This window comes from Vidua macroura, chromosome 1, assembly GCF_024509145.1.
Source record: "Vidua macroura isolate BioBank_ID:100142 chromosome 1, ASM2450914v1, whole genome shotgun sequence".
In the NCBI taxonomy this organism is placed as follows: domain Eukaryota; kingdom Metazoa; phylum Chordata; class Aves; order Passeriformes; family Viduidae; genus Vidua; species Vidua macroura.
Genome location: NC_071571.1, coordinates 95,923,047 through 95,937,218, shown reverse-complemented (window position 1 = coordinate 95,937,218; position 14,172 = coordinate 95,923,047). Strand labels below are relative to the sequence as shown.

The window sequence follows — 14,172 nt, the reverse complement described above, 5'->3', positions numbered from 1 at the left end:
CAAAAGAATAAGGTATTTATTCTGTGGGGAACAAATGATGACAGTAACAAAAGAATAAAACAGACACACAAAAGGAAGTCAGGTATTGAGTAAGAGAGAGGGGAAAAGGTACTAAGCCCTATTTCTAGTTTCCCAGACACACATTAAACATCAAAGCATTTCTTTTAGCCCTATTTCAGGAGTTTGTGGTCTCAGAGAATTAAAATAACCTGTGAATATGGATTTAATGTCTAAAATATCCCAACATTTTCAAATAAAAAACTAACAGTCACTCAGGACTCCAACTGATAAATAATGGCTCTGCTGAAATGACAGACTTCTTGGAAAGAAACCAATTCTCTGATCATTGCACCCCTAGATATGAAACACCTCCTTACAAATTGTCTGAATATGAGCTCTTGTATCATTATATTTTGTCATTTTAATGCCTATTTGTGTATCTTTTTAATTTGCAATGACATGCAATCAGCAACAAGTCCACTTTTCCCAATATTAATGTGGGCTTGTATTGCAGCTTATGTTTGCCGTGTCAGCCAACACTTACCCCTTCCCTTTAACATTAAGAGGGGGTGAGAGGCAGGCTGGGTTTACTGGGAAAACATGGTTTGTTGATACATACAGTCCAATAATGTAGCATGTTCCTTAAATACATAAAAATTCCTAGAAATGTTGTGTTGGATTCCAGTGCTTCATTATAAGAATAGCAGCTAAGCCCCAAAATCTGTTGTTTTCTAAATATCTTCCCTACTTGTCTTTTCACTGTTGAAACAAAAGAAAACCAGTAAAATCTGCAATTTATATTTACCATGAAAAATCACTAAAATTGAAGTTGATGTTCCCAGTAAATTTTTGGTCATAGTCCAGTTAAAATTTAAAGTTACAGTAGATTCACATTAGTTTAAATGACACTTGAACTTCTACACAGCTCAACATTAATTCATTATAGTTGAAATGGAGGAATCTTCAGTGGGTGAATCTTTTACAATCTGATTGAGGCTGTTACATTTTATAGGAGCCATTTTTCAAAGCAGTACTGACAGCACTCGAAGTTATTAAATTGCTGAATCAAAAGATGGACCTGCAATCGCATTTATGAACTGTGATGGAATAGCTGGGGTTGCACTGAGCTGAGGTTAAGATGTTGGTGTAGTTAAGCTTCATCACACCCCTTAGTGACAGCAGTATTTACCCATGTAGTTTACTTTAATGGTCAGGAAGTGGCTTAACTCACCTCTGGATTCAAATAGATTAAGTAAGCAGTCAGAATGGCATAATTATCAGTGCTGCGAGGGATTCACCGGATAGCTCTTCACCCAGGAGACTTCCCATTCAATTGCACAGTAAAGACTGGAGTTGCAGAGATTCACAGGCACGGCATTTATTTGAGGAGATAAAAACAGGGTGAATTTCCTTTCTCTTTCCCTTCCCCAGACTAGAGCATCTCCTCAATACACTGATGCTGTGTCCTGTATGTAAATTATTATGATCTTTGGAGAAAGATGTCATGATTTTAGTGTATGTGCATGTGAAAATTATCATTGTAGAGTTATTTTGATTTTGAAATCCAGTGGAAAATGCATGATTTGTGGAGTTATTTTGATTTTGTGCCACATCATTGCCAGGCTCCTCTTTTATCTTGTCAACAAAGCAAGATTCTTGAGAGAATTAATTACTTATACTCTATTACAAAATGTGGAGGATAATTGTCATTTTATGTTGATTTCCCCTTCCTACTTTTCTGCTCTTTTGAGGGTCATGTGAATGTCAGTGCCTACAGAGAGCACAGAAAAAGTGGGAATAAGAACCAGTTGTATATCACAGTAAGCTTACTTCTTGCTTAATACCTGACAAAATGTAGTTCAATTGCATGGGCCAGATTTTTATGCAGCATCACCTATAAACACTTTAATGGTTTAAATTGTTAATTTTCTATTCCAAAGAAAAGAAAAAAACTGCCTTGCAAACTAGGAATAAGAAAGTTATATGGTGTCTGTTTAGACTTGTGAAGGGGATTTGCAGCCTTTCAGCTTGACAAAATTACTTCTTTGTGCTTCACAGTACAGTTCTCTACTAGAAGCTCTGTAATTGAAAAAAGGATGGATGGATGAATGGATGGATGGATGGATAGATAGATAGATAGATAGATAGATAGATAGATAGATAGATACCAGTATAAGACCTTAGTCTTTTAATTATTGATGTTATTTTGGAATTTTAGCTTGATATGCACCTTAACACACCAAGTTGCTAGAAGCTGCAAGGCACCAAGTATTCAGTCTTGGAGTAAATCAGCTTCTAAGTGTGAACTTACCTTTAACCAAATGAGTGTTTTTTAGAGCCCATTTTAATTCTCTGTGGGATCAGGGTCTGACAGCTCTATGCTTTGAAATGAAAGAGCCCCCTTAGACCAGCTTTAGTATAATTTTCTTGGTCTCTTGAGTTCAATGAAGCACATTGTTCACTAGAACTTGCTTGGAAAGTACAGTGCGAGCCTGAAATTTCACTTTTAAGTGTCACTTTTTTTTCTTGCCTGTTTTTATCCCAAGCAAGCCATGGCATATTTATTTGTGTCAGTGGTAAGAAACTACACCTGTTATTCCAGAGATGTGATTTCAGTTTGTGTAGGTGAATTTAAACTGGAATGTGGATAGGGGCAGTTTCAGCAGCATGGACTTTATCAGCTTTCCCAAGGCCCATCTGCCATTAGACCCTCACCTTGTTTGCAATGTCCAGCACCCACTCATCTCTCCATGTGCACTGATTGTGTCCCACAGCTTGCTCCCAGCACATGGAGGAGCTTTCTGGGTGCTTCTGAAGGGCACTGCCATGGGGAGACAGGGAGGGATAGAGCTGTCCTTCTATGGACATCCACAAAGCTGGCCACAGGGTCCTCTCATTTCTGTCCTCCCAAAAACATGTAGGCCATGCTTGGAGGGTGACGGCCTTGACTTTGTGCAGCCTTGGGCACCATTTGCCTTGCTGAAGCTTTATTGTTAGTGGTGAGAATTGAGAAGGAAACCTTCAATGAGACAAAACCAAACTGGGTGACACAGCAAGCAGCTGGAATATGGGGGTTACAGGTATTATAGTTTGTTAATTGATTTCATGCAGAAATAATTAAGATGTGTATTTGGGGGTTCTCTGGGTTAGATTTTATAGAATATCCTACTTAGGGTAAGAAAACTACTGAGTGTTTTTGCCAGGTAACTGGGTAAGTGACTGAGTCAGTCACATGAGCCAGAGAAGATGCTGGATGGAAAAGGAAGGGGAAGACAGTGGCATCAAAATGACAGCGTGGCAATGACCTCACCAACAAAAGCAGGGTATTAAGAAGATCAGCCACAGTTTCTCACACCAAGATATGTTTAATGTAATATACAATCCAAAAATTCATTACTGAAGTACCAAAATATCACCAGTAGGATCTTCTATAAAAGATGTGGCTTTTATCTGTATACGGTATTTTTCTGGGCTTTTTTTTATACAGAATATTTTTAAAAACACATTTAAATTGTTAATAAGCTGCAGCATTATTTCAACCTGTAAATATGTTATTTGGAAAACATGCAAATTGGTTTTGTTCATTTGCTTATTTTATGTATGTTTTCTGTCAATGAAATCTAAAAATTGTCAGGGAATTTTTTTTCATTTAAGCTACAATTGTTAAAGTAATGAACTGATACTTGCCATGATACCATGTTAACAGCATATTTTGTCTTGTAGGCATTGTGTCCAAGTCCTATGAGTGCCGACTGAAGGGGCAAGGAGCAACCTTTGTGGAAACCACGAGCCCTTTTACGGCAGCAGCACTGGGAGAGGTTTCTCCAGTGAAGGAGAAGGCCTTTCAGGGCAGCAGGAGACAGCCACAGTCCCCCGAGGAAGTCCAGCAGTTCATTATTATTCAAGGATACGACGGCGACTTTGCCATCGACGCTTCCGTGGAAGAGACAGCAGCAGCCACCCTGCAGACACTGGCGATGGCGGGGCAGATGGCCAGGGTGGTCCACATTACAGAGGATGGGCAAGTCATAACCACAAACCAAAACGGCTCCCACGTGAGTAGTGTGGTTCCTGAGCAGATCCTTACGGAGCAGTTAGCAGACGGTGCCACACAGGTGGTGGTGGTTGAAGGAGCCGGAGCTGACATGGAGGAGGCCGTTCAAATAGACGCGGTTCCTGACTCCAGTAGCACAGTACTGCAGCAGATAATGCGACAAGAAGTTTTAGATGCTTCTGAGGCTACAGTCCATCCTCCGGAGTCCTCCTCAGCATTAGATGCCCTGCTTTGTGCTGTGACAGAGCTGGGTGAAGCGGAAAACAAATCCGAACTCCTTGACAGATGCAGGTCTGGTCACAAAGACTTCTTGCAAATGCCGAACCCAGAGGTGCCCAGCATTCCCAGTGATGCAGAGGGACAAGAAATACAAATGTTCCATGAAGTTCAGGAGACTCAGGAAGATACCAAACCTATGGAAGTAGTGACACGGGTCATGCACCCATCGGCTATAATTGCATCTCAGGAGAGAGCTCAGGCTGCCTTCAAGAACATGGTGCAAGGAGTGTTGCAGTTTGCTGTGTGTGACACAGCTGCGGCCGACCAGCTCATGAAAGAAGGTGTCACCCAGGTCATTGTAAATGAGGAGGGGACTGTGCATATGGTAGCTGGAGAAGGTTCTCAGATAATTATGCAGGAAGCTGGTAGCCACACGCTCAGTGTGCAGAGCGAGCACATGGATTTAGTGGAGTCGGATGGGCAAATATCACAGATCATTGTCAGTGAAGAATTAGCTCAAGCCATGGCTCAGGGTTCTGATGGTGACTTCTCTGAAGGTGCAACACATTACATCGTCACAGAATTGCCACCAGACATGCAGGATGAGCCTGGTGTGTACTCACACGCTGTGATAGAGACAGCTGGGTCCCAAGACATTCTGCAGGCTGGTACTGCTATAAAAGCAGAAGCTGTAGCCCCTGATAGAGCGAGAGAACAGTTAACAAGCATGGTCATTTATACAGAGGGTGGCTCACAGGTAATTCAGGGCCAGAGAGATTATAACAAAGTACAAGAAGCATGAAGAGCTCCACTCGTAGGCTGGGTGCAGAGCAGAGCTGGATATTACCAGAATCATGGAGGCACTGTATTCCTGGAATGCTTTCAGTAAAGCCTTCTCAGTAGAACCTCCTCCAAACCAGGTAACAAATACATGTCCTGCTAATAGGAGGAGTTCATTGAAGAGGATAAAACAATTTTGCTACAATAGCTCTAAGAACTATTATATGCGATTATTATACAACAAGCATACTAGGGTACAAAACAGGATAAAAAGCCTCCCGCCCAAAGTAGAAATTGTTCTGTTCAGTGCTTTCTTTGTTGATGTTTTTGTCTTAATGTTGTTTTATCTCAGGGTAATTCCCTGCCTTCTGTCATTTTTGTATAACATAATCACAGGAGTAAAATAATTGCACTTACATGTACATTTTGTGAACAGATAAATATGCAAAAAAAATACAAACCCCCACAATAACAAGGTGAACAGGTAAGCATACATATGATATTGGGTGCCCTTCTTCATTTTAAAGTAGAACAGGTGACATTTTGCTTTCTAAAATCTTACTTTAAAACATGCTTGGCTAAAAATATGTCATCAAAATACGGATTTTTTTGCATCTAAAATTAAAGTTTTCATAGTACTTTACTCTTTCATGGTAACACATTAGACTTTCCCTAAAGAAGAGCTCAAAAAAGCTACACTTCAGAAAATCCTTGATTATACATATTCGGGAAGAACTTGATGCCTGTAACTTCCATTTAATTTTAGATGAGAGTCCTACATAAATGTGCATTTTTTGAAAAAAATATTGTCACTGTCAGTGTTTTGCTTTTCTTATAACTAGTGCTTCATATAAATACCATTTTGCAGTTCATTTTGTGAGCTACTTCTCAAATGTTAGGAGGATTTTTAAAGAAAATTCTGACATTGACATTAACAAGTAGGGGGAAAAAAAAGGTGACCTTGTATTTCTTGCTTAGTCCAGAATGTCAGTTATTTACTTGTGGATATACTGCAATTGTTCAATGCAAGTTCATGTTGAAAAGATTTGTTTCATGATAAAACTGCTTCTGTTTCTTTAGAAAAATTGTAAAATATAAGCTGTCAAGGTTTGGGGATTTTTTTTTTTGTCTTTCAAATAAAATGTTAGCATTAAAATGAAGCATCATGATTTTTAATATTAAACAATAAACAGAACTGGCATTCAGCAGGCGCAAACGAATGCTATCTGTTATGTCTGTGGATTTTCTCTTTTCTCTTTTCCTTTCTCTAGCTTGCTAGATAGATAAAGATAAAAGAATCTAATTTCTGAAGTGTGCCTCATGCATGCTTAATATAATTGTGTAAGTGTTTAGGGTATAAGCCATGCTGACTCTAGAGATAACTGGGTTTCCTATCATGTTTAATATCTTAAAATTATCAACTGTAAGAAAGTTGGGGTGGGGTAAAACAATAGTTCCTTCCTGAAGCAACTGCTTAAAAATGTATTTTCTGAAAGGGCTGCTGAGAAAAGGTGCTTCATTCTGGGGCTGTAAGATCCTGCTGCCTCTTCATCTCTTATTATTATTATTTTTCAAATTTTGTTATTTTCCAAGAGTTGAGGTTGTGTCTTTGTCAAACCCCCAAAAAAGTAAATTTCAAGTTAGACATCAAGATTCATAATTAGGCGAGTTTGACTTGCTCATCTTTCTTAAAAGTGACAGGCTGTTCACTTACTCTTAAATACTGTCTTCAGCAAACAGTGACAGGATCAACTCCCGTTTGTTATCAGGAAAAAGGTGACCTTTACAAAATGATGGCCCTCTGCAAGACTCTCACAGATGTTCAAAAAAACTGAATGTTTTTCAGTGGAAATATTTCTTCTTGATCATTTCTCCTGTTAACTGTAGCCCTGTGGTCTTGCAGCTTGGATGCTAATTCTTCGCTGTGCTTAGTCCTGTATGGCTAACCTTTCTGCTGCAGTACAGGGTGTTGACACTGACATGCTGCAGTTTACCATTTGTGATTTATTTAGGATAAATATGTCTCAGGTGGCATTTAATCCTTCATAAAACCAGTGTAGCCTGCAGTGTCAAACCAGCAATCACATTGTATGCACAATGAAAAGAGCAGACCTTTGCATAAAAATAAAGCCCCAGTGGTAGATGTTCCTGTGCTTGGGAGCACTGCAAAGGATTCACTAACCTACCATGTGCTGTAATTACCTGAGAGCTCAGGTTAACAATACTTTTCTCTGAGTCTGATCAGGAGAGCTAATATTTTCCTAGGGCCTTTTTTTTTCCTTCTTTCTAATGTGCACTTTAAAGTTAACTTATTAGTGCCCTACAAATGTAACATTAGAAATCAAGGATGACATTCGTTCCTGTGCTGTTATCCTGCTTAAGGACTCCGTGGACTGTCTCAACCCCATGCTAGAACGCTCTCTGTCATACACTGAAAGTTGAGGCTATGGCAGGTCTCTTCCAGTGCCTAGGAAACATCTCTGGCATTTGTCTCCCTCCTGTGCCAGAGCTCCTGGCGTTATCCCAGATCATAATCTGGGAGGAGATGAGCTGGATTGTTCTATGGATCTTCCAAGCATTCCCATGCCTTCTGCCTTGGAGAGCAGTGAAGATTAGGCAGCAGAGGGAGGCATTTAGACTAGAGCAGCAGCACTTGAAAAGGTCCTGACCCTCCCAGGGGCATGCATGGAGCTGGTGGGGCACCTGTGACATGTCCAGGAACAGGCTCAGAATTTGCCGGGGCCCTTTGCCACAGGCAGCATCCAGTGTAGGAGCATCACAGAACTTGTGCGGTGGATTTAGGAAGGTGCCTAGCCCAGGCAGCCATTCACTACAAGTGTGTTTTGCTGTTTGGTCTAAATACCTTCAGGTGCCTGTCTCCAGAGAATTCAAGGACTGTGCTATAATGGAAGTGATTGTTGAGGGGGCAGTATTCCCATGTCTGTCCGTTGCTTCCTGATGTTCTGGCTGCCAGAGCCATTGACTTAATTTTCTCTTTGTTATCCATTCTGAATAAGCATTAATGAAGTTGGATTATACTGTGACAATGCCAAACAGGTAAAAACGTAGCTATTTAAAAGCCATGGAACTAGTATGGAGGGAGAAAATAAATAAATAATAAATAAAATAAAAAACGAACCAAAAAGAAACCAAAAAAACCCAATCAAGCAAAAACAAACCCCACCAAAAGTGAACGAAAAATCCTAAGTGAAGACAGAGAAAGAAGAGATATTTCCAGAAAGCAGTTTCACCTTCCATTTCTTAAGAATCAGATACACACCTCCTGAAGTAGTGTATCCTGGCCTCTGAATTCAGGCTCCATCTTTGGGGAAAAATGGGAGATAAGAGATAGCTGGAAACAATATTCAGAGAAATATTTCCTATAAGAGAAACATAAGAAAAGAACCCAAAGCCTACCACCACCTAAAGGGCCCATAGCAATATACTATTCTGCCTGACTCACAGCTGCACTCATCTCACCGTAGAAGTGAGATGAGCCCAGGAGTTGATGTGCTGTGGTTATGCACATGTGGATTGTGCATAGTCCTGCAAGCCCTGCTGTCATTTATAAACTCTGCTTTAATACCAGGAGTGTTAGCTCTGAGTCCCAGAAGAAATACATTCGTGATTTTCGTGGACAGTGGATTCAGCTCATGTAAAAGCTCATGTAAAAGCTCAGTGTTAAAAGTTCCTGTGCCTCGGGCTGGCCCAGAGCTGGACCTGCGCTTGAACTGCAGGTGAGTCCCCTTCAGAAAATCCTGGGGATTGAGAGACAGGGCTGGAGCTGTACAAGGAACTGGCATTGTGGTAGGCAGAGGCCTCATAAAGCAACCTCTGGGGCTTTTCTCCAACTTCCCTTCCCAGTAGGCCTCCTGAGCACAAAAGCTGTAAACAGAATAAAGAGGGAAGGGTGAAGATTGAAATTTGAAACGAAGTTAGTTCAAGTGAGAGGATTAAGTAACAGAAAAAAAAGGTCATTAATTTGGCAAAACAGAGAAAAGCTGTGAGTTTTCACTTATTTTATTGAGCAATATTAGCCCATAATTTAAGATAGTGTGTGGCTCACTCAAACAGGCTACCCCTGTTCTATCTTGAAGAATACAATTCGTTTTCTGCTCCTCTAGGGTGATATCATTTTATATGAAGAAAAAAGTTAGCTCAGATGGCAGTTATATGTTTCGGAAGCACCTTCTAATCAGGGATTGGTGATTCATTATTAGCTTCAGCAGGCGATCCATCTGACATGTAAGGGGAAAAAATTAGCAGCTGTCACTGCATGATGAGTTAATTTCCTGATAGGCCTGACACTGAAAAGCCATTTGGAGACATGGAGATGGCTGATGAGAAAACCTGGTGCTGGTTTATAATTGGAGAGAAAGAAAGGGCAGAGAGACAGAGGGAGATGGGGGAGGGACTGAGGCTGCTCTACAAGTGGGGATGGATGTTTGTGTATTTACTAAACAGACTACTCCACAATAACCTGCATCTCTGTGCACACACACCTGGGCGGGTAAGTGATAGGGACCAGGGCCTTTCATTTTCCTTCTGCCTGATGTCATTATTTCCAGTCGTTTGTAATTAGTACTCCAGACGGTTTTCCGCTCACTCCAGCCCGGGTGTACAAGCACGCGATTGGGTTATCTCGCGGTGACATTGAAACCTGACATTTTAGAGGAAAGGGGAGAAAATGACGCTACTCCTTTAATGGTTCTCGCTGCAATTTTCTTAATTGCAGCTTGAGATTTCAATCAATCATATAAAAATAAACTTATCTGAAACAAATATTGCTAAAACTTCCAAGAGCACAATTCTGAATGATGAGTGTTCAAAGAAACCTCTTGTAGAGCATGAGGAAATAATGCTCTTCAAAAGACGTAAGCACATGGCTCTCTGTTTATCCTTTTAAAGATTGATAAATAAAACTATGGGGGAAATAGGTGTTCAAGACCAAATGCAGTCCACTATGGAATCCACCTTGTGTATGTAATTGGGACAGCAACGCACGATCCTTCATATATATTAAATAAAGCTAATAGGAAGCCCTTGACTTGAGATTAATTCCTTCAGTGGCTGTGCATGTCAGGTACTGCTTTAAAGGGATTTTTTCTTTTTTTTTTTTTTTTTTGGCTATTTAGGTAAAGTATTTGATATGCCCAGCAAAGGACGCCAGGCTTTTCTTTTAACTAAGGGAAGAAAAAAAAAAAAAGAGCACAATGAATATTTAAAGGATTTGATTTTTTTTTTAATCTGGTAGAATATAATGGGATTTTCTCCATCATCAGATAATTTTTGACCAGGAAGAGGACAAGCCAGTAACTCCACTTGTACAAAACCAGTTTTTCTATTAGGATGTTCTTAAATGATGGCCAAGGATTTGGGAGCAGCGATGGAGAAGCAAAGATCCACTGGAGACAGGTAGATCCAGCACGTATTGTGCAATTGAAATTGATGTGTGTGTATACACAAACCAGGATTATGTCCTGCAATATAACAGGACATCTGACCTTGTTTAAAACGCATTCTTGTCTTCTGGCAGCAACACATTTGTCAAGGCTACTTTGAACAACCAGTTGTACTGCACAGTCCTGCCCCGGAGGTCAGTGTTAACTGAGAGCCATCGGGTTCTGGGAATTTCTGATGAGTAAGAATAGCAATCCCCCGGGCAGCAATAGATTAATTCTGGGGTGGCTTTTCTTCCATATTCCCCAAATCTCTGATTACTCTTACTGCTTGGAATCGTCCTTTCTTACTGTTTGGAATCCTCATTACTTACTGCAGCTTTTGCATGTCTTGATTCAGCTTCTTGGAGATCTTCCACACAGATTCCCATTGCCAGTTTGTCATGTTTGGGAGTGAACCACGTGGTTGTTCAGGGACCAGAAGAATGGGTGATTATTAGTTAGTTGCCTCTGCTGGGATGCATCCTTTGGTATGTAAGTAGCCATGAGCTTCAGGATCCATGCAATGCTCAAGAGGCAGATTTTGAAAGTAATCCAGCTCCTTGGGAGGTCGGGTTGGATAAGCTGAGTGTCACGAGGGTACATCTGGTCAGACAAAGGAGAAAAAAAGGTTGAGCAAATGCAAGGGAGGGAGTCAGAGCCTTTGATTCTTGGTCTGCTAGGAGCCGAGCTTGTTAAGGAGCTTCTGAGAGCAGAAACATAACTGAATTATCAGGAACTGAAAGCCATGACTGTTCACACGTAACAAAGCCACACACACCAGAGCTGAAGGACAAGGAGCAGATATAATAGGAGGCAAAACCAAATGTGCCTTTCCAGCACCTACTTGGAACACAAATGCAACTCCCTTCCCCCCTCTGTTCTCTCTTTCTTCTCCACCAATGCCCAGGGCAGACACAGGCAACTTGGTGGCCATATTCCACTGACCCTGTGGTGCCATGCAGGACACAGTGTCGTGTTTGGAGTTCTGGCCATCAGAAGTGCTGTAAGCACTTCAGGCCAGGAGTGGTCTTCTAACACCTCCAGATTTCCACAAGGGGAGACACCCACAGAGAAGACATGTCTCAGCCAGGTATAGAGGGTCACCAGGGGAAGGAAAGGACTCATTTCTGTGGTAAATAAAATCCTTGCTAGCAGATGTCTTACTCTGGGAGTTTCAGGACTTTCCCACAAATCCTGCTAAGCTTCTCCTATCTGCCAATGTGTTCCTCTGTTGCTGGGGGTGTAGAACAGGCTTGTGTTTTCTGCTCAGCAGATGGTGGTGATTGCTGGTGTTTGGTAGCTGTGAAATCCAGATGTCCAGCTCCAGGAGGATTTTTCCCTTGCTAGGGACATCTGGCCATCCTCTCAGCCTTACTCTTTCTTCTCCTCATTTTTGCTTGGAGTCTGTAAGCTTTGCCCAGGTATTTGCAGAGCAGATAATTCAGCTGATTTATTCTTGTGCTTTAATCAAGGTCAAGAATGAAAAAGCAAAGGGAAGCCTGGGGTTGTGTTTGTACCTGAGGACCCAGACAGGGACATGTATGTCCCAAGCCCACTGCATGCTCCTGCCAGGGCAGCAGAGAGGTTGATGTTGTGGTGGCACATTGAACAGACATAATGGCACTGTTGGCTGGCAGCAGCTTGGTGGGAATGGCAGGTGAAGGGAAACCTAGAGGGATGCATCCAAACACCAGGATGGCTGTGTTGCTTTGGCTCAGAGCAGCTGGGCACCGTGTGGGGCGTTTCTGCTCAGACTCCTGCCTTAGATCCATATGCAAGCTATGATGATAAAATCCAGGGACAGCAGGTACTGCAGATATTTAAAGCAAATGGAAGCAGAAATTTCCAGACATATTTCTTTCTAGTACCTTGGATCCACAAGAGAAATGCTGAGTGACCTGTGAGAGTTTCTAGATCCCCTGACTACTTTTTGGTTTCATTTCCCTCAATTCCATGAGTAAATTTCTTGTTCCTGCAGGTAAAGGGCTGGCTCTGGCAGGAACAGACTAGCTGCATACCTGGTCATCCTGCTGGTGGACCACTCTGCTACAGAAAGTGTCTTGCTGGGCTGTTATGATCTGTGGGAGATCAATGATGTGGACAAAAGCTGGCTTCCAAGGAGCAGGAGGCAAGTCTTAGGCACCATGTCTGTTGGAGCGAGCAAGAGAAGATTATAAACTCTCTTGCTCTTGTAGTCTGTTGGTATCTAACTCCAAAAATTGATAGACTAACTACAAATGTGGCAGAAACTTTACCAGTGTTCCGTTCTGCCCTGGGTGCTGGGTTTGTCCTCTAGTCCCCCTTTGCTAGGCCTTCTACTGGAGATCTAAAATGGCCCTACTCCAGTAGTGAGCCCTCAAGGCCCCTGCAAAGAATCAGGGATCCATTTCTTCTCCTCTGTTCTTCTAAGGTGGGTTCATGACTCAGCTCCTGCTACCTCATTCAACACTCAGCAGCAGGAGTGAGGCTCCTGTCCCAGCAGCCCAACCATGCTTCATCTGCAGCACAGGAGTGACTGTACCCCGTCAGTGCAGGGGATGAGCTCTGCCATGCATGGGTGCAGGGGCTCACTTAACACAGCTTTTCAGTCATTTGTCTCAGTGGTTTAGTGGGTGGCTCTGTGCCTGGTTTATTGTGTGCTGTTGAAAGCCTGCTTCAGAGGCAGGATGAGTCATTTGCTATGATCATTTCTTCTGGTACTTGTCACTCTGGTGTCTGAGTGCCTCCCAAGCCATCACAGCTTTGTCCTCCTTTAGCCCCACTAAGGTATGAGGAAATGTTTCTCTTCTTTCACAGATGGAGAGCTACAGAGTACAGAGAAAGATCTCCAAACATTTGTGGGGCCTCATTTGAGCTAACCCAGACATTAACTTTGTAAGGCTTAGGTAAAATAGGGGGATATCCCTGGTATGTTACCATGATAATACCTTTCTAGTGGAAGGTGCCCTTCTAGTGGAAGGTATCCCTACCTGTCCTGGGGGGTTGGAAATAGTTGATGTTTAAAGTCCCTTCCAACCCAAATATGATTCTCTGGTTCCAATGGCCTCTGGTGTCCCTTGCTGTGAGCGTGCTCAGTGTACCCACAAAACAAACACCAGGGGCTGATGTGGGCACTGGGCAGAAAGAAGAATTTCTTTGTTTTCACTGCTTCACCACATCTCTTCTCCTTGGCCTCTGACTGCTCCTGTTGGCTTTGGGGGTGCCTGCTGCAGATACCAAATAGAAAATTTCCCTTTCTGCATAGGAAGCCTGGGCTTATGGGACTGTTACACATACAGGCAACAATACTGCATGGGATTTTCTATGCTGTATGAGCTGGCACAAAGGGAAGAGCCAGGCTTTGAGTGCTGCTACAAGGAGATCCTTAACTCACCTGCCAGCCATGGTTGCTCACCTAACACACTCACCCAGCAATGCAGTATAGAGCTGCCCCATTGGGCAAGTAGCAGCTCACAGGGCCTGTTTTTCCTGCATTCCCAAGGAGATGAGCACAGGTCCCTGCAGGAATAGCTGGTGATGAGGAGTCATCTGCTTGCACAGCGCTCTGGGTGTTAATTCAGCGTGAAACCCCAGTTCTGCTGTGCCAGACAAGGCACGTGTGGGAGATCTGGTTTCTTCATCCAAGCAGCTTTCTAAGAAAGCTCCTTTGATAATCAGTCTGAAAGATTGCTGAAGTGA

The 14,172-nt window shown here is 42.3% G+C and overlaps 1 protein-coding gene across 1 annotated transcript in view; it reads left to right on the top strand.

Moving 5' to 3' along the window:
* ZNF407 (zinc finger protein 407) overlaps nucleotides 1–6,278 on the top strand; it is a 335,893-nt gene extending 329,615 nt beyond the window's left edge. The window contains exon 9 of the mRNA XM_053970151.1: nucleotides 3,724–6,278. Within this exon, the coding sequence (XP_053826126.1) occupies nucleotides 3,724–5,075 (1,352 nt within the window). The 3' untranslated portion in view covers nucleotides 5,076–6,278. The remainder of the gene's footprint in view (nucleotides 1–3,723) is intronic.
* The last annotated feature ends 7,894 nt before the right edge of the window (nucleotides 6,279–14,172 follow it).